A 21775-nucleotide genomic window follows, 5' to 3' on the forward strand; every position below is an offset into this window, starting at 1 on the left:
CCACCCCGAGCGACACCTGCGCGCCCGGGGCGGGGCGGGGAGCGGAGCCCAGGGACAGCGGGCGGTGTCCTCGCCGCCCTCTCCCAGCGCCCAGGAGGGGCGAAGGCGTCGGCGCTGCCCTCACGGCCCGGGACGGGGATCCCCCGCCCCGCCGAGCCCCCACAGCCCGCGCCCTCGGTCCCTCTGCGGGGAGAGGAGCGGGGCAGCTCCCGGCGGTCACAGCTCCACAGCTCAAGGGGCTCAAGGACGGGGAACGGGGGTGGAGGGGGCCGGGGCTGTTTTCATCCAGCCCCAAAACGCCTCCTCTGCCCCTTGAAGAGATGCGCAGTTTCCCGACGTGCAGGGATGCAGAACCACGCCGGACAGAACGCTGTCATCACACAGCAGCCGCCCTGGAGCTGGGACACTGCGGGGACAGAGGCTCCTAATTCTGCCCTTAGGGTGGAGAGAGATGGCCAGGAGCTGCCCAGGGAGGCGGTGGAGGCACCGGCCCTGGAGCTGTTGAAGGAAAAGACTGGATGCGGCTCTCGGTGCCGTGGTCCGGTTGACAAGGTGGTGATCAGCCCAAAGTCGGACGCGATGATCTCAGAGATCTTTTGCAACCTCACTGATTCTATGATTCTGCTGCCCCCGAGCCAACACTCTTATCTAGGATACACGAGTTCACCACCACCCTGCCCCTGGGAAAGTGCTCTTGCACGCATGCCCTGCATCAGAGGAAATACAAATTGCATTTTGAAGTATGAATCCTTTCAACAGTGAGGTAGCCTAAGAGAAGAGGGTTTAACGAAGCCAACAGGACTTGTGACTTGCTTGTCTTGGGGAGATGATGACTAATCAATCTCTACACCCAGGGCTTTTTGGTGCGACTGATTCGAAGGGCTCTGCTCCTGACAGGGGCACCTGGTGGGTACTGGGCAGGCACTGCAAACCATGCCATGAAGTACTGACTAAAATCCTGTGCAGCCTCGTTTGGTAAGAATAATTACAGCGTATTTGCCAAATTCTGAACAGGATATGAAAGGATTTTCTAAAAACCAGACCTTTAACAAAAAACTGAGATTGTGGCCCTAACACACCTTATTGAAAACTCTCTGAAGGGGGTCTCTAGAGGCTGATGCCAGATGAGGTTCAAAACAGAGACAGACTGGCCAGTACCAAGCTAAATATAAGGTATGCATCTAACATTCAAATTCAACATTTAGGTTGTTTTGTCTTTACACACTGTCTTCATAACACATTAAACACTTTCTTCCTGCATTTGCATGTTTCTTCATAAAGGGAAAACTACAGAAAACATTTCCTTTTGCTCTTCTTCTCTTGGCTGTTTCAGTTTTAATGTAAAATATCTTCAGGCAAGGCTTTACTCAAAATAGCAAAAGCTGTGAAGAAACAATGAATAACTGATGGTATTTGTGTGTTTCACAAATTCTAGCACTGATCAAGCCACTTATGCTGTTATTTGACCAATGCAAAATTGCTATCTACAGACACTACAGGTAGCTAAACCAAAACCAATTAGATTTAGGAAAGTCTTCTATTAATTTCAAAGATTTTATCCAAATTAGGAAATAAATTATTTAATTACAGTTTGTTGCCTTTAAATAAGACAGTTTCTAATCTAGCATGGGATTAATGCAGCCAGCATCACTTCAGACTTCCCCAAGACTTTCTCTCATTTTGTAATTAAGATCATAACACTTTCAAACTGCAAATGCACTCTCAAGTACACCAAAGCTGCAGTCACACAGCTGGTTTTAGTCAAGCACCTAACTGTCCTATCTCTTAAAATGCTAGTAGCAGACATGAATCAACGTTAAAATACAAAATTTACTGCTCCTTCCAATGGATAACAAGAAAAATTTACCCACTTCAGAATTTTACACCCCCCCCTTCCATTTCAAACTTACACTATTTACTTCTTCCAATTTTTGTGCTGCAAATGCATGAATAGTAGTACACTGTTACTTTTGACATTTCATGTGCCTTTTAGATAGAACAACTGAACTCACAATCAACCACATGTGCTTTTCTAATACTACGTTTTATATTAAGATAAATTTGAAAGCACTGATTAAAATTCCCTGTTCAGGAAGCTCTGGGTACTGAGGATTGGAGCTGTGTATGTACACAGTTTGTTTTTTCAATTTTAATAATGTATTTGTCTGCACATTTTTTTTTCATATAGGAGTCAGTGCAAGAACAAAGAAAATTTAATTGTACCACTTGCTACATAAAGCCGAATGGCACAGTAGCACAGGAAGTTTATAGCACTGGAAAGTATTTAAAGGCATAGTTTCCAGAGAGTTGTTTTCTGAGGACACTAAATAGATATTTCCCCAGTTGACTTTCATTTCAAACACACCATGAGAGATGCTGAAGCAAACCAGTTTTATATATATCACTGGGAATGAAGGAGAGTACATCCCTACTCTGAAGTCTCACTACTTTTTAGAATAAAAGTTGCTCCAATTAAGTACTTTTCTATTTAGAACAAAACCAGGAAAACCCAAACCCAACTTTCACTTAACCATACAGAAGAAGTACAACCCCAACAACCATCCTTTGGCAGAGGTAGCACAGAGGAGTCAGGACTTGCTGAAGATCCTGGGATATGTCTTACCTGGAGATTTTAGTTCCATTCACAAACCCACAGGCTTAGTAAACACAGTACAAAATATTAAGTCTTTCTGTTGTTTTCTCTTTCAGCAAAACATGGAGTAGTTGGCTACAAACTTTATTCCTCAAGTACATGAACAGCAAAATAAAAGATTTGGATGGAAATGGGGCAAAGTGGAGAGAAAAATGTCAGTTTTCAAGTAAGGATTTTCAACAGCTTTGAAACTTGACCACATGCAATTAGTGTCTCCATCAGCTGGGCAGTTCAGGACAGAGGCAGATAAACAGTACAAAAACAACTGTGTCCCTCTCAACTACTACTCCTACTTGGTGATAGCCAAAACAGCTGAAGTTTCTGTGTGACAAAGCTACAAGTGGGTCCCTAAGCTGATGAGCTAGGTAGTTTAACATCACCTGATCTGCAAGACACCCGTAGCAGCCCAAAAGAAGCAGAAACCACTTCAACCATTGGTAAGAACAATTCCTTCAGAGCTTACTTTGAGGCACTTCATATGCAGTATGCACCAAACTATCTCGTTTGTATCTTCTCACACATGCACCTAACCACCATGTGGAAACTTGACAGAACATTATTACACTGCAGATCTTGTGACAAAAGTTACATCCTGAAGATTTTCAAGGTAGAGTTCAAATGTGAGCTTGCTTGTAGTACTGGTTGTCAAAGAGTTACTGTGAGAAGAATGCAAACTGCAGCAGTTTACACTACAATGTAAGTGAAATGTTTCACTTTAGTCCAAAGTGCAAAAATAAATACTATTTTTCCTTAAAAGGTGCTATCAGTAGTTAAGTCTCAGAGAACTGTTCCACCTAGACCCACTTATTAAATACTAAGAAGCTTTTAACCTAAGGAAATTCTAAGGATGATCCGCTGCACAGTTAGCTCTGCTACATTATACAGCCAGGCTCTGACTACCCAATGTAGCTGAAAATACCTCTATTATAGCAGACGACAGCACAGCACCCATTCTGCTCTCTAAGAGCACAGTGCATGAGGATGTGAGGGCATCCACATATTGCTGGTTACATTTTTGGTTTTGCCTAGTTCACCCTGCAGATAATTTTTGGTCAGTTGTAAAGCTAATTTGATCGTGTACTATTGATAGCATTGATATTGATTTTTGCTCATTCTTGAGTTGTCCATTAGGTGTAGCAGCACTTTTGTAGTCGTTGTCAGGTGCTTTTATCACCAAGAGTCTGAAAGGTTCAGTTGTTTTCCGAAGTCTCTGAACAACAACGGCGTTTTGCAACTTTGCTTCCTCAAGCGTGAGTGTCTCGTCCTGCAGCTCTCGAAAAGGCAGAGAGGTGGTCAGTGTGAAGGGTACACTTCCCTCAGATCCTTGATACTTTGTTATGAAGTCTCTGACATGGCTGATTCTGAGAAGAGAGAAAGAAAAACTCAGAGTTTTGACACTGCAGTCCCCACACACGTGCATAACACACACAGCCACCATGGGACAGGAATGCAACACCACTGCATGGAATGCCTGAGAGCAGAGAACTAGAGCAGTACAGATGAGGGGGTATCTTGAAATGCCTGATCCACTTGGGAGGCAAGGACCAAAGTCTGCATGCTCTGAGTAGTCCCAAGGGGCCAAGCATGAGTGTCTCTGTCTCTCTGCGAGCCTCTCAGGAGCCCTTGGCCAGTCCCGAGTCTGCAGACACCGGGGGCAGCCCCGACACGGCCGACAGCAGGGAGACACTCTCTGTGTGTGCCCCGAGGGTGCTGAGGGCACCTGGGCTGGCAGGGAGACACTCTCTGTGTGTGCCCCGAGGGTGCTGAGGGTACCTGGGCTGACAGCAGGGAGACACTCTCTGTGTGTGCCCCGAGGGTGCTGAGGGCACCTGGGCTGGCAGGGAGACACTCTCTGTGCCCCGAGGGTGCTGAGGGCACCTGGGCTGGCAGGGAGACACTCTCTGTGCCCCGAGGGTGCTGAGGGCACCTGGGCTGGCAGGGAGACACTCTGTGTGTGTGCCCCGAGGGTGCTGAGGGTACCTGGGCTGACAGCAGGGAGACACTCTCTGTGTGTGCCCCGAGGGTACTGAGGGCACCTGGGCTGGCGCCTGTGCAGCACAAGAGACACCAGAGACAGCGGTAGAAGAGAAAGGGCCGACTCTTAGCAGGGGTTAATCCAAGGTTTTATTAGGAGTCCCAAAGGAGCTCCTGCACCTCAGGGGGCCTCCTGCCGAGCGCCCCGGGAGATGTGCCAAGGTCACATTTAAGGGGAGGTGGAAACCAAAAGTAGATAACGTTTTACCAACCAATGAGTGACCCTAAGGGATGGATGCTGGGGGATAGACATTTAGGACAGCGTATGGGGCAAGGCTTGGGGGCCTGACCCCTGGCCTCTGGCTAATCACTTGACGACCTGGACCGAAACTCCTGGATGGAGGGGATGGGATGCTGAGTGATTGACAGAGAGCCAGGGTGGGCGTTTGGGGATGATCTCATCCTGGGAGAGGGATAACACAGGTAAAGGGAGGGGGGTACAGTCTGGGATAAACCATTTGGGAAAAATATGGGGATACAAAACAAAACTACTTCAAAGTATTACAAAATATAAAAACGCACTACAACACATGAGTATGTTATTCTGAGCACTCAAACACACCATTGTGGCTCAGATGGTAGTTACACACACCTACCAATTCCTAACCACCTGGTGGAGCTCTGACCTGTGGGTCCTGTAGCCAAGAGCTAGAATAAAGATGCCTCCAGTGTGTGGTTCATGTGGCGGAACCACAATAAAAATTAAGAAAAAGGCTTTGCAAAAACTATTTGGACAGCTGATACATTGACTAGGACTAAGTAGGGTCCCATCCTCCCAAAGCAGGGGCATGGTGAACTCACTACAGACTCAATCTGTGAAGAGCCCTGCAACAGCTGAGCAAGACATAAGTTTTGCTGTGGAAGAATCAGGATCGACTCATTTAATTAGAAAATGAAGATGAGAAGATACATCTGTATGAATAAAATAAACATAGTATCAATGTCCATTCCCTGGTCCTGAGGCCAACTGGCAGACTGGCTGCTGGGAAATTCCTAAATTTATCCTTCCTCTCCCCCATGCACAGGGTCTCCCATGAGGTTTACTGTCTCCTGGGAATGGTCCATGACCTGAGCTAACAGCTGAGCCATGGATGGTTAGGTATTGACTGAGGAAGTGCTGGCTGGCTTGGGGCAATGCCATCCTAACATTTTAGCAGTACAGATGCCTGAGATTTTCCAAGCCTTAGCCACACTCTCCAGGACAGACACAGCCAGCAAAACAAAAACTGATTCCTGTGCAACAGACCTCAACACAGAGACACTGCTTGGTCTTGTAAGTCAACAGCCTGAAAAACCTCAAGCAGGACTAAATTTTTGGTTGGACATTTACAGGTGTCTGCATGCATTATATCAAATTTCATTGGGTTCTAAGAGCAACTCAGGCAATTAGCCACCAGCTCTCTGCTTCTGGGTGAACAAGTTCCTTTCAGGCTCCATACTTGATGCTCCAAACATAGTAAGTGCTGAAGAGGGGACACAGCTCAATCCAGGACACAGCTCTGTGTGCTGTTCCTACAGTTCTGCTCTCCTAGCTGCTGCACTCTCATGTCTCAATTCCCCACACTGCAACATTACAATGCTTCCTGTGCTTCTGCTCCCATCTTTCACCAGTAATCAACTCACATCTAAGCCAGCACCTACACAATCTAACTGCCAAGAGCTATAAGTCATCAATTTACCCAGACACTGGGTAATATGCTACATATGTGTTACATGCTATTAATCTATACCTTAGTTAACAAATAGCTGTCTTGTGCACTGAAAGGAGTGCTGTGTATGCAATCATCACTCTTAAGGGTATTGCTCTAAAAGGATTTCCCTCTAGTTCTTATCAGGCTGTACACAAGTACTGTGTACAGCACAAACGTGCTGGTCTTGTGGCAAGAGGCTATGTTATGATGGAATATTTATTGCACAGTACTTCAAAAAGAGCATTACACCAGTAAAGCTGTTTTTCTGCTTATCTCAGATGTTTTTTTCCTCTCAAAAACACTTAGCAGCTGTTCAAATGGTTATTTACTATGAAGACAAAACGCTTCTAAATATACTTAAGTGTGTGGGACCTGGAATAATTGAGATATGAAGCCCTTCAATGAAGCATTAATAATTAAAATAGCAATTTACCCTTCAACAGTACATCACAACAGTGTTTCAGTTCATAGATCAGGCTGCTAACAGTAATAAATTAGTACAAGTCAAAGAAAATACTACAGTCATTAACCTTCAAGAGCTGAGCTTTCCTTCTGACCAGCCACAGACATACAGAGTTTATCTTGACAGCAGCCTGGGTTGTATTAAATCTGTAATACCTTTAAACTGCTTCACAGAGAAGCACAGGCAACATATCCTTTCCACGTGACATGAGTGTACAGTACTTCAGTGATTTCTCAAATTCAGAATTGAGAAAGGTCTCTAAAGACAGTAGCTCTGCAATTTAATGGTAAGGTGTTAATCCCACTTTCTCAAAGCTCCTTCATACATGTGCTGTGCTGACACCTTCTGACATTATCCTCATTTCTAAGCCTCTTTGGGAATCAGAAATTTTATTAATTAAGAATTAAACATACTGTGTGCATTCTGTTCTGTCCATGTTGACATGCAGGGGATGAACCTCCCTGCCCAGTGCACCAACTCCAGCCCAACCTCCCCAGAGGTTTCTCTGGCTTAACTCTAAGTCCCTTTCTCCAGCTCTCACATGTGGTGCTGCCTATGCCCAATGACCAGCAGGTTTTTTACTATGCCATTTGTTCCAGATGTATTTGTTTTGTGAGAGATCTATCATGTTAAAAGCTATTTCTTCTAGTAATGAGCAATATGTACACCTTAAGTTTCACTAACCTACAAAGAACTCCTACAGTTTCCTCAGATTTTCCTTTACACTCAGCTATGACCTGACTTTTAACAGTTCACATTTCTCTTATGCTTGCTTGTCAGCTAAAAGGTTTCTCAAATTTTCAAAGATTTTCCAAATACAACTGAAGGGCAGTCCAATGCTAAGTGGACTGAGGAGGTAGACTAGTCATAAAAATTAAAGACTTAAATGTACAGGCATTAAGATATATAGTTCAGATGCAAATATATATGACAGTTAAATAAATTCTACCTGTGAGAAACATTGAATTTCTGAATTATCCTTTCCCCATCAGCTAACCAGATCTGGACATTGGTGATAGGCTCCAAATCATTCAAGGGTACTAAAGGCAGGTGTCTTTTGTCATCAGGTCCTGGATGATCGTCTCTCACTTTAGAGATTATCTTTGGAGTAGCACTGAAAAGAAAAGTCACATGAGGTTATGGCTTCTGTATTCACATGCAAGCTCAAACTTCCCCCCAGACCTCTGCTTCTGGAGCTTTCTGCCCCATAGCAGAATGTGCTGATGACTTTTTATTTTAACAAATATAGGAACAGTAACATAAATATCAGCTTTTTTCTTTCTTCCTTATTTATTTCCTACATGTATGACATTATTTTCACTTACAGACTAAAACATGCTAAAGAATTTCAGTTTGCTTGTGTTTAACATTTTTATAAGATAGAAAGGAGCTTTAAATATCAGAGGATTAAATATGAATATACAAGAGACAAAACTGTCTGAAGATTCCTCATCCATTTTTGTACTCAAATCACACAGGTGAAATTTAAAGGGGGTTGAGTGTTGAATTTGCATACTCAAAGTTAATTTTCAGGGTAATGTGATTACAGTAATTCAATTTAACTGAATGTTGTTAGCCTTGATTTAGACTCCAGCATCATCTATCTCAGCTTAGAAGAATTACTCATCTATCAGAAAAATTGACTTAATGTGAAAAACCCAGACTGATGCACACAGCAGTTGGATTTTTTTTCCTAAGGCATTTTCCACAGCTGACCAAACCACAGGGGCAAAGGTTCATAAAATGACTTAACAGAATAAATCAACCTCAGTCCAAGTGCATAGTCTTAAAATACAAACAAAAAAACTGCTGGCAAAAAATGTTATGCTGAAGAAATGCCTAGAGCTTAGTGCTTCTTTCATGACTAAGCTTGTTCAGCATGTACAGTTTAAATCCTCACTGGGCCTGATCCAATGGGCACATTCTCAGCTCCCGTGAGTATAACCAGATGTTTGCTTGCAGAACAATAGCAGTGATTTAAAGGAGTTTCTCCTCTGAGCTCAGCTGTGGTCACAGACTACATGAGCACTACACGGCAGTTTGCAGAAAAGCTCTCTTTGCACAGAAAATTGGTTCAGTTACAGCTTCTTGAGAGCAAAGTGGGTAACTGAAGTCCACAGAGTAACAGTTGTAACTATGTTGCACACCTGCTTTGCAGACAAACCCCGTTCTTATGTTCTTGTACCTGTATTAGTTTATTCATAAGGCGGAAAAGTCAAAGCCAATTTATTATTAGCTAAAGACTTAATATGTTCAGGCTAATAAAGCTGGAGTCTTAAGTGCAAGTTCAGTCAGAGCTATTTCAAAAACTTTTATTGCCCATTTAAGTGCTGCCCTAACTTCTAGGTTATTAGCCAGCAGAGGCACTTTTTTGTATCTTCCACAGAAACAGCAAAAAGAATGAGAATCAAGAAATCTCATTTCCAAGTGAGCAATTAGAGATGTTCACTGTGACTGGAGACAGGTAAAAGGTACAGAACTGTTTTGCATTACACATAAATCAGCTGGGGCACAAGGACTTGGCACCAACAAATTACAAGAGGCACATCTGTAAAATATTCTGGCATTTCTAGTACGGGTGATGTACTAGCACCTACCTGCCTCACAAACAGCTTCTGTTCGTGCTTGACCTCAATACGAAATAAAGCTTAATTGCCCTCCAGATCAGGAATAAAAGCTTGAGTACCAGCAAGATAATGTTAAACAGTTTTGCAAGCAGAGAAAAAAAAAATATTTTCAAGTCATACTTCAGTCCAGCCATGCCCAGCTCTTGCTGTTCAGTTGCTGGTTCAGACACTGCAGAACTCCTGTGAGTGAGCTGCCTCCAGGACAGCAGAGGCTGCAGATGTGTCCAGCTGTAGGGTCTGGCTCAAGCTGGGCTGGGCTACATCAGTCTCAGCTGTAGCTCAGACAACTGCCTAGAAGGACACAGATTTTGGTGTCATTTCCAAACCAACCTCCTTCACAGTCACATCTCCATATGCAGCAGGCACTGGAGGTGATTCTTTCGATAGCAAATGTGTGTGAGACTGAAGCCAGCACATTAAATGAAGCTTTAAGAGAAAGTTAGAGCATCTGTATTCATCAAGATCTAAAGCACTTCTATATGTAAAAACTTTTCTCTTGCAGAACTGACAGATAAAGCCATCTAGTGGTGGGAGCTTTGACTAAAGCCAAAACCCAAGAATGTAATTATTATTAGCCTGAGATCAAAGCATTGTAACTCCTTTTAAGGCTTATTCTTTTATAAGATTATCAACAGAAGATGTAAACTAGAGATTGAAGAGACCTAAGAGCATCCTGTCAATTTTCTGACAAGAAAAAGTCCAGCAGTTAGGTGTCATGCCTTACCCTGACTGATGGTTAGGCAGCTTGACACACAATGCTTTAGCCTAATGAGGTTACAGAGCAAGCTTGCTTTGCTACAAGGGATTTCAGTCAATAGTTCAATTAACATGTTTCTGAGGCTGTCTCGGAGATGCATAGATTAGCTCAATAGAAAAGTGGGGTTGAAAATCTAGTCATAAATCCCAAACTTTGAAATTCAGCTGGACAGTGATAGATAAAACAGAGTATACCCATTAGTTACACAGGTTTGTAAGGCACATTGGAAAATTTTGATATGTCTTACTTATTTCTCCTGTAGAACAAAAAGGCAGAGGATCAAGCTTGTCTGAGCTATATCAACATATATGTTATTTCCAGATCCTCCAACTAAAGTTCTGAGAGCTAGTCAATAGACCAATTCAAAATGGTTCATCCATTACAAAATCCTGGAAACACTTGACAAAATATACAAGATTAATTTTATAAGTTTATTTGCTAAGCAGAAGTTTAGGTAGGCTATAAGCTAAAGTAAACTCTTCAGTCATTTGTCTCTCTCATTTCTGACTAATCACACAAATGCAACTGTAGAAAAGGAGTTCTATAGCTCAAAACTTGTTCCAGGTCTCAGTCAGCTCTGTTGCTGCCCCACAAAGCTTTTCTGCTCCAAGTGTGGTGTATTCATGCAATGGACATCTATCAACAGCAGAAAGTGAGCACTACTTTATGGAGTAGGAATACTTATGGCTCATGTTTCCAACATCAGCCCTAATATCAACTTATTTTTAAGGAAAAGGCTTTGATAGCACAGCACAGAATAGACAAAGAAGAGTAGGAAAATAATAAAAAATGCTGAGCAAGTTGTAGAATGTCTCAGTGTACAAGACCAGTGAACCAAAATTCACAGATTAGCATGTTTCTGAAACCTAACTTGCCTACTGGGAAGCAAGATCATTACTTGCTGTAGGCATGGCAGAGCACAAGAAGTGACTGAACAACCTAGCATTTAGCACTGCTTAGCAGCACACTGAAGATCTTTTTGGTTTTGTTATGAACAGCTCTACTTGTAGATATAACAAGGTTAAGTTCTTGACACCTGTTTGCTCAGGATTTCCATGCCACCAAAAGCAAATCTTCCAGCATCTCACCTATCTCTCAAGGGAAGGTTTTCCCACTGTATCTACTCAATGGTCTGTACTACAGAAACAGATGAAACTCATAAAACAGATACTTGCTTCTCTGAGTCAGCCTGGAACCACTCACCCTTTACCTTTATCAGTCTTTTGCTCTGCACATTATCATCTTCCCCTGCCTCAGCTGTTCCTGCCCAGGTCAGGCTTTCCCTCAGCACAAGCTCTGGGCCTTAGCAGCCAAACCCTTCCCACGTAATTGAAACAAGCTGTTCACCTAAGGCTGCACCACAGCTTAGGAACTCCAGCCTGCAGGTCACTCAGCAGTGCCAACTGGTCACTGAACATGTCCTGGTCCCTAGGCCAAAGCCTGCTTCTATAGGCACACAAGTCTTGCATGACAGGGATATTCAAGCAGATAATGTGGCTGGAGTAAGCAAAAGTCACAGGGATCAAATAAACGAACTCCTGGCGTGTTGTCCTACAACAGCCTTCCAAAAGACAATAGTTGTTTGGTCATAAATCAAGTCCAGATTCAGCATCGGCATAAACGGCTGACACGCTCCAACTACAAAAAAGACACGGATCATTGTAGAATGCTAAAATGCCTTACTGCAATACATGCATGATTAATTACTGAACAATTTTAAGAGAATGCTAATAACCTCTTACTTCTTTGGTTCTCTTTATGGGATTGTCATATTCCCCCCCTTCTCAAATTATTGCTAATACAGCTTAAAAAGAGATTATTTTCTCTAAAATCACGGAATAGAAGAGTGACAGCATTTCAGCTGGAAACAATTCTGCTAATATTGAGACCTTGAACAAAGAAAGCCAAGAGCTTCCTGGCTGTATCAACACAGCAACACGTCCAGTGGATTGTGGGAGCCAATTATCCCCCAAGCTTCATGGAGAGACACCAAGATGCCTGCAGGATGGAGCATTCACACTGTCAGCAGATGCTGGAGGAGAGCAGCTTGCTCAGTCTGTGGAAGAGATGGTGGTCGTTGTGGGGCACATAAAAGCAGCCTGCCAGGGTCTGCAGGAGGAGGTGATGCTCATTATGGTGGACAGAAATTCCAATGAGAGGCATTCAGACTGGATATAAGGAAAATATTGTTTCCCATAAGGACAGTCCAGCACTAAAGACTGCACAGCCTCTGCTCTTATGGGGTTTCAAGACGCAATTGGATAAAAGCCTAAGTAACCTCATCTGTCTCCACAGATGACCCTGCTTTGAGCAGGAGTTTAGACTAGAAAACTCCAGAGATTGCTTGCCACCTGAATTTTGATCTTTCACCACAGGTATAGTTCCCTTCAGCTACTCAATCATAGATCACACCAGCCTACTCACCTTCCTAATCTGTAACCATGTCCAGAAAAGGGATGAAACATTGGCTTTTTCGATGACAAATACACCTTATTCTTTTTATCTTCCACTTTCACTTCTACCTCCTCCTTATCAAAAACTTTTTGCAGCTCAAAAGGCAGTTCCCTTAAGAAAAAAAAACAAAAGGTCAAAAAAAAAGTACTATGCTGTTTTCAGTACACAAAATAGACCAATGATTAATATCTGTTCAACATTTGGCCCTTCAAGGATGATGCTTTTAAAAAACATCTTCACAAGTATTTACTAAGAGTTAGGTTAAGTACATAGCATACAAATAACTTCAAGTTCCTGAATAGCAAATTAACTAGAAAGTATATAATTAAAAAACCCCTATGATGCAAGTTGTTGAATGATGTTCAAATTTACTCAGCAGTCACCACTCTAAACACATAATGTGTAGGAAGTTCAGTGTTACCATACACTGCTGCAAAGGGTTCAATTATTTTATCTCCATAGGAAAAAAAAAGAAAAAGGCTTTTAAAGAGGAAGAACTGAGTTTACACACAATGTATTTAATGACAAACACAGATCTCAGCTTCTAAAAATGATATCATCACTAACAGCTCCACTCTTTAGTGCAGTAACATCAACTTGGTAATGCTTTAATTGCATGAAGCAGAATATAACAATGCCTTTGTCTCTGAGCTCTGAGGCAGACAGTACAATTTTGGGTGGTGGGGCTCAGATGGCACAGAGGCTGTACTGAATGCTTCTCCTCCATCAATGATTATGCAGATACCATCTCATAATTAGCATCTTCACAGGCAAACAGTGGAATAAAACTGGCAAACTTTTGATGAATGCACACAAAGGGCTTTAAACAGTGCAGTTAACTGCTATTACAACTAACACAGGTGACAGACATACAGGAGAAATGGTGTAAAATTAGTATTTTTGGCGGCCTAGCAAAATATGGAAAAGAAAAATATAATGACTTAGTAATTTCACATGCTTGATAAGGAGGTATTAAATTACATTATCCATAAAATTATATTCTTCTCTCCATTTGTACACGGTGAGGAAACAGACTACAAACTAAAGGCTCAAAATAACACTGGTTAGTATGGTCAAACTCCTTTTTTAAAGCAACAACTGCAAACAGTAGCAGAAATCAGGACAGCATGTAAACTTTTAATACAGGGAAAAATGTAAGATGGCTATTAACACAGGAATTTATGCAAGATTGTTATATATACACAACAGCAAGTTTGTACTTGGAAAAATGTCAGAAATGTAAGACTGATCAGAGTTACTTGATGATACACAGAACATCTGTGCCCATTTTAGGCTTTTCATCAACAAAAAGAAAAAGACCATAAAACCAGAAATGCTCAACCCCTTTTGCACTGAGTTCATTAGTCAAAATACCATTTGATCTGTAGCTCTTATTGGGCACTGATTTATTCTTTATTTCATTGTGCACCTGCTGTGCCCCCTGCCAACACTGGCTTTTATCTATTCATCAGCAACTGTACAACTACTGCCACTGAGAGCTGTGTTAAACCTGTTGATGTTCCAACAGCCATTAGCACTGCAGGAACGAGACTGGCAGGGCCTGTGCTCCTACAGGGACACTGCAGTGCAGAAAAGCCACGTAAAAAATTTAGAGCATAAGCTAAGTGCTGCCCAAAGCACATTAACTCAGGCTGGTTAAGAACACAAAACTCACTTACCCCTTTTTAATGGACTCCAAGAACTGCTGGTTTGCAACATCAGTGTAGCTCCGAAGTTCACCATCATTTACCGTAAACCCATTTTTCCAAAGTTTAATGATTACATCAACCTACAGAGTAAGAACAGTTCTCATTATAACACTGATGAAAAAGAAGCTTGGTACACACACATACCCTGTGATTATAAATCATCCACTTCATGGACTAAAAATACTGAGAGCAGGCTCACTGTAATCTGCCTTGGCCCCATGCCAACAGGCACAGCAACTGCAAGGGCTAAGTGACATTTTTAAGTATCTTGTGTCAATCAGGGTTATAAACAAACCTTCCCCCAATCATTCTGGCTTCCTAGATCAAGAACACTCCTTCAATTCAGCAGAGGAAAAAAAATAAAATAGCTGGACTATCCCAGCCAGCTGCAACTCTTCAAGAGCTAATTTGAGAGCATACATGCCTGGTGTTGGAACACCAAGTGCCAGAATAGTCCAGCTGGGGATTTATTAGGGTAAAGCCTTGTTCCAATCATTCAGGAGGATTTTCTCAAAGTAAAGGCATTGAGATTATGCATGCAGAAGCCTTTCACTCAGGAAATGAAGCAAGTATCAGAAACTTTACTTTCAGACAGTCATATACTTATATTACCCTAGAATTCCTGGGCATATTCAAAACCTTGGTGGTTAGGGGAATGAAAAAATAAATTCTCAGTAATTCCTTAACTTTGCCAGAAATCATCCACTACTCCAACCTGTAGCCATTGCAATGTTTATTGAAATCTCTCCAACTGTAAGATGGATATTTGAGATTGTATTTTCATATTAATGCATCATGCCATTTAAGGAAGTATTTGGTTATCGAGGTTTGATCCCTGCAATAACACTGTCTTGGCAGATACTTGGCCACAGATGAGGCCACAAATGCAGAATTCACCTCAGCTGAAAATTAGTTTGAATGAGGCTTGATAGCACCTGACAAGTTTGTTGGTTTTTTTTTCCCCAGTTTGACTTGTTAGGTGATTGCTACATAAATAAACAGCATGTGCAAACTGCTGAATGGAATTCCTTGTCTTTCCATTGGGTGATCTGTCAAAAGAAGCAGACAGCACTCAGCAAGATTAGATTCCATCAAAAACTCTTGTGTCTCATGGCACCAATGCATATGGAAAGAGTTCTAATTTTGGGAAGGTTCCTCTACAGTGAGCCAGAATGCAAATTTAACATGGACTAATTATTCCATACCAACTTCCCATTTAAGCATTGACACAACTAATGCCATGGAACACTATTTCAGGACTGCAATTTAAGATATTGCTCCTGACATTTCATTTCTTCCAGGGTCAATTAAGGATCTATGAACATAATTTCTAGCAATGCCCACTCCAAATTTCTTTTTGTCATTTTTGTCCTACATGACCTTTTCTCCCTCCCCTTACCAGTCACTGATGAGTAACAGAAAAACACGAAAAGGACAGAATCACTGAGATACAAACCCACACTGAACATCCCACGACAACCATAATTATATGAATAAGACCAAATGAAAAATATTTGGGCTATGCCTCTGCATAAAAAGGCTGCAGCTCCTTAAATAACTTCTTATATAACAGTACTTGTCATTCCTTGAACTTCTGCTCACCTCACTCCTTCGTAATAAAGCAGAAGCACATAAGCTAATGCCAGCATCAGTTCTAGAATGACTCTAAACCAACTATAAAGCAGTGAGAGCCAAAAGCCCAGCAGCAAAGGCCTGGCTGACTGGGAGATAGGAGGCTGTTCCTACAGCTTTCTGAATTCTGTATTTTTTTACTGATGGACTGGAAAACAATGCTGGACTTCTGGCATCTGTTCTCCAGAATAGTCCTGGACTGCTATTATAACAAACATGACTATTTTTTTCTTCACTGCCTACCTGGTTCTTGACTGTAGTTGGGGGCACACACATAGCACCAACCTTCTGAGCTTCTTCAAAAAGGTTATCTACAAAGTAGTCACAGTTTTGTTCTGTACCGTTCAAAATCTGATCATCAGTTCCTGATTTACACACCCTGCAGAACAAAGACAGAAGCATAAATGACTTCTCAGAGGACACATTAGAAGACAAGTAGGTACCTCAGAATCTCAGTACCAAGAAATATAGAAGGCACACTCTCCTGCACCCAGCTTACTCAGTTTACTGAGTATAAACATCAGGTCAACTTTGCATTGTGCCTTCTCTATAAACTTCTTACCAATCTCTAACTGCTACAATTTGCACTTCAAAAGCACAAGCTAAAGAACTTCATCAAAAAAGATGAACTAATCTATGCAAAGCTTCTAAAGCTGGTATCAGAGCCAGGAATGCAAGTTAAATTATTCAGACTTCTAACCATCATACACCTAGCTGCTCACCAATGAAATGCTTTCCTTAAAGCATTTCCATGATACGGCTCCTTTGCCATAAGTTAAAAAAAACCCAAGAAAATTGCCCTAGGATTTACTCATCAACCCCCAACTTGAACTTCCCCATTCCTAGCACCATCCCAGAACCACCATTACTGTTTTGGACTGTGCATTAGGGAAACTCAAGTAACTCAACACCACTGGAGCACGCTGAAGAAATACAATGGAAGCCTTCAACACTGTGGAGATTGCCAGGATATTAAAAAAGATGCATCAATCATATCTTTTATTAAACACTGTATATGTGACAGCTGTTTGTAAGATTTTCACCAATCAAAATGCAGAAATATGCAACTGAATGATTATCTCAGTATAGGTTCTCTGCATAGTAAGAAGATTATGCAGCTTTTCATAAACATTGCAGGAGTTACTCCTAAGGCAGATTCAGAAAAGTCTGTTTTCAGCAATTCAGAAAATAAAAATCCCAGCTCCTGAAAAATTATCCAATTTTACATAAAACTCTGCATTGAATTCAAGAGCAGCAATACTTACTGGAATGCTAATTAGATACATTTGCATAAAATTGAATTGTTTGCAATGCACCTATGCACCACTAAGAATCCCTGGAGATTAACATCTTAAACAAAAGAAAACCTCAATAACTTTAAAGAAGAAATTTCAAAAGTATGCTGTCCACATTTTAGTTTTCTAATAGAACAAAAGAAACTTGAAGCATTAATGTAGGTATTCACTATGCTTTACCTCAGAAACAGAATTGGAAAAGCAAACACCTCCGCGTCAGATGCAGAGCTGCACAGTGAGTTAGCAATTTGAAAGGCTGCCTTGCCTTTAAATATTTTAAATTAAAATATTTACACAGCTTCTTGCATCTAGGAAACATTTCAGGTATATGAAAAATCTTTCAGCAAAACAACAGGATTTTTCTGTATATGTGGAACAGATGAATACAGTAAAAATACTGTATTTTAGAATTTAACATGAAGTTTGAAAAGTAATGACAGGACACACAAACAGCAATGGGAAAGGAAGACAAAAAATAGGGAGAACTGGCACCTACCATTCTTTCTTTACAGTTTTGATATTATCCATGTCTTTCATTCTGGTGCTTCCCCTAATTACAAAAAGAAAATGGTTTAAAGCCAAAACAAAACAAAATGCCTATCACACTTTGTCTCCTTTTGTAGCTGAAGCACTCTTTATATTTTTTCCTGTGTTGGTAATACATTTAACCAGAAACCTCAACCTTGCCCCCCACCAAGTCTCCAGATGGTTCTTTGTTTTCCTGCAGTTTCTAATTTAATGACACATGAACCACACATCTGTGCCAGACATTCAGGAGCAAGGTTACTTTTTCATAAATGTACAAAATACATTTCACAATTATACCAGTATGATGTGAAAACACATGCCCATACTCCTGTAAAGGGAGGGGGAAAAAAATCACAATCTTTTCTGAGTGGCATGGTTTAAAACTTCCCTGATTTTACACAGCATTATGAGATAGTTGCAGAAAAACTGCACTGCCACTGCAGGCATTTGAGTGACCTTCACCTTAACTGTGCTTTACTTAAAGGGGCAAGATTTGTCAGGTTACCCTTCCTACCTTACCTCAAGACATTGTTGCAGCAATTCAGAAACTCTGAATTATCATTTCTGGCCTACTGTCAGCTGGCATGAAAATCTTGGATTTGTAAGTACTAAATATGATACAGGATTACTCTGCTGAGTCAAAAGAAATTAAGAATCCCACACTGATCTCATTACAGTCACTTTTGAATGCTCTGAAGAAAGTCACAGTAAGTCACTAAAAGCCAGAAACTCCCAAAAACACCCTTAAAAAATAAAATCACTCTAAAATTGGAAAAACCCACAGGAAACCAGAAATTTTCAGTTGCAACTGTGCTCGGAGAGTTAACCCTGACAACCACTGCTTACAAAGATGATGGCCTGCACCTGGCAGGTTGAGGATTAAGTTATGACATTGTGTGTGGCATCAAACTAAGCAGTGATAGCCATCACACTCCTGAACAAAGCAGGATGCACAACACCACTAATATGAATTTTACGTGATTTTGAGATCTAATTTAACAAGATGTGGAGTTTAGGGGAAAACAATGTCCACTGCAGCACAAATTAAAAAAGAAAAAACAAAAACCACAAGAAAACCCACCACATGCAGTACTAATTCTCCTTGGTACTTGAATACTGGTATTCTCTCAATTTGAAAGTTAAAATCCATGTAAGACACATTCTGTAGAAAAATATGTAAGCCTCCAAAAAAAACCCTACAACAGTCAACGTTAAATTTAACTGGTGCTGTTACACATTAAGTCAAAACGTATTTTGCACACCTCTGACATGTCACACAAGATGAGGTATAGTCTTTTTTTTCCCCCCACAAATGTTCTGCCAGAGCCCTACATCTATCAGGCAAGCCTGTGCTGGTACATGATGATGTTATAGGCATATCTGTTTATTGCTCTTGGAACTCCATAGTGAACTTGGGGAAAAAAAAAACCCTCTCAGTATCAAGTGAGCAGAGTGAAACCAGAATGCTTAAAAAGTATAATTTTTTCAAACTTCTCTCAAATTCAGTTTTAACACTCTGGCATGTAGGGTTTTTTTGTGTTTAGCCAAAAGTAATTATTTGTGGTTTATGTTAATGGGCTTATCTTCTAATCTTTCACTCCAGTAGGCTACTCCCCAAAGCAACAAGAGCCACCTCCTGCCATCTGCTTTTGTTGATCCTCTGTGACTTGTCATCAGAGCTGTTAAAAAGAAACAGACACAATGAAGCAGCTCTTCAAATTAGCTCTTTGGCTACATTAGGCTGGCCTCAAATGTGCATGAATAGTATTCAAAACTGGTCAGCTGTAAAAGCTGCTGTTCCTTCTAAAGTACAACAGCAATTACACTTAGAAGAAATGTTTGTGCTAATCTCTCTAGGTGAAGAATCATCCTATACAGCATATTGATGTTTATTATGGCCAAAAGCTGCTAGAACACAGCCATCAGAACGCACTGCAAGCACTTTAGCTCAGCGTGTCAACCCAGGCAGCACAAACCACCTCCTCCCACCAACTTCTGACAGACATCCCTAGCTGCTGCTGGAAATGGTGAGAATTTTGGTACGTAATTCTTGCGTCAGTGGCAAAAAGTACCTCAGAACTGAACTACCACCTCCAGAAACTAAATTTAAAACATAAGAAGCTGCTAATGCCAGCAGCCCACCACAGCTACATCTATTAATTGGGGTTAGGATACTCCTGGCCATTCCCACACAGCCCCAGGGATTTCCAGCCCCACCAAGATGGGCCACTGACCCAGCAATGGCCTTTCACAGCCAGGATTTCCAAACAGACAGCCCTCAATAGGCATATTTTTCCAGGCAAATAATTTTATGGTCAATACTTTTGAGCCCACACTTCCAGTTATTTTAACACAGGAGAAACAAAACACTATCTGTGAGGCTGTCCTTGCTGTGAAGGGCGGAAATACCCACAGAAGCACATGCAGCCCCCTCCCCTGAAAGCCTGCTAACCCCTTACTAACTTTGGCAGAACAAACTCTCCAGTTGAGAGCTGCTCACAGCACAGCACAGTCTGTCCCTGCACAGCACAGAAATTACAGCTGAAAATTGCACTGTACCATGCCACAGAGAGATGGGAGGCTACAGAGAAATAGCAAGTACAAATTAATAGCGAGATGAGCATCAAACCTAATGGCCTGAACATGACTGATGTGCTCAGGTACAAACCACAGCATTCACGCTTCCTCTCCAGCTGGAATGGAGGAAGGAGCTGTGCACTCAGAAAGAAACCTGTCCCCAACCTTGATGTCCAGGTGTTAGAAAGATACATTACTTGTCTGTAGAATTGCCTTGTTAAGGTTTAGGACTTGACATGCTTCAACTATCTCAGATCTAAAGGGGAAGAGGCTAAACAAAGCTTGGGAAGAAGGATATACTACTGACGGTGGACACAAAGAATGCACAATTTACAGGCCACAAGGACATTGGGCAGAACTTCCACGATAAGAAACTAATAAAGCCAGCTCAGCAACTGTGCTGAAATCACTTCCAAGTGGGTAAAAGGTAATTCTGGCAGGGCAAAATCACGACAAGCAACTTATAGATCACCAACTCAAGAAAATCACCTACCTAAAAGAAGAGAAAGACTGAGCATGCAGGCTACTTAGCATAAGAAGAAGAGAATAATTTAACCAAGAAAGACAGAATACTCACTAATAAGACAACTACGCAAACTTGTAGCCAGTGAACATTAAAGGCTATGCTTGCTAATACGTATAAAGCGTGAGAAGTTTTGATGGTCGTGCTGGCTTTGTGGATTTACCACCCAGCCCTTCTTTATGCTCAGAACCACAAATAAATCAAGCACCTCGGCTCTGTGTGCGGATTAGCCTCATGCACAGCAGGTCAAAGAACCTATTTTGGGACAACCCCGCGTCTGCGACACCTGAACTCACCCGCACCCCAAGAGCCAGGCCGGGCACACGCTCCGCGCCTCCCGCCGCTGCCAAACCAGCCGGAAGGTATTTTTAGGCGATGAGGCAATAGCACGGTACGGACGCGGAGGCGGAACGCCCCGGGAGGGGCCAGGCCGGCCCCCCCCCGAGGGTCGCTCCTGCTGCGGGACGCGGCCGGTTCGGAGCAGGGCGAAGCCGCAGGGCGGAGGCAGCGGGGAGACTTAGCCCGCCCGCCCAGGGACGGCCGCGGGCAAAGTCCAAGCGCCGGCAGGAGCCGAGAGAGCGCAGGCTCTGCGGGACGCGCTGCCCCTGCCCAGCCTGTGCCCGCAGAGAACTCACCCGCCCGTCCCGCAGCGCCCAGCCCGGGACCGACCACCCGCCGCGGAACTCCTCGGTGTCCCGCCTTGAGCGGCGCAGGCGCGGCGGCGCCGGGCGGGGCGGGCAGAGCTCCGCCCCGGTACCGCGGGGGGAGCGAAGGGGTGTCCGTAAGGATCAGCACCCGCCGTGCCGGGGGAAACGCGGCTTCCCCGGGGATT

The 21775-nt window shown here is 42.4% G+C and overlaps 1 protein-coding gene across 1 annotated transcript; it reads right to left on the bottom strand.

The window, feature by feature from the left end:
- Positions 1-2680: 2680 nt before the first annotated feature.
- Positions 2681-21443, bottom strand: UBXN2A (UBX domain protein 2A). Its single transcript, XM_036380810.1, is given in 8 exon segments — positions 2681-3747; positions 3750-4014; positions 7791-7955; positions 12650-12790; positions 14359-14468; positions 16264-16399; positions 17812-17865; positions 21240-21443. Coding segments are annotated over 7 exon segments (888 nt in total). The 5' UTR covers positions 17853-17865; positions 21240-21443; the 3' UTR covers positions 2681-3717.
- Between the last annotated feature and the right edge of the window lie 332 nt (positions 21444-21775).

This window comes from Molothrus ater, chromosome 3 (assembly GCF_012460135.2).
Source record: "Molothrus ater isolate BHLD 08-10-18 breed brown headed cowbird chromosome 3, BPBGC_Mater_1.1, whole genome shotgun sequence".
Taxonomy (NCBI): Eukaryota; Metazoa; Chordata; class Aves; order Passeriformes; family Icteridae; genus Molothrus; species Molothrus ater.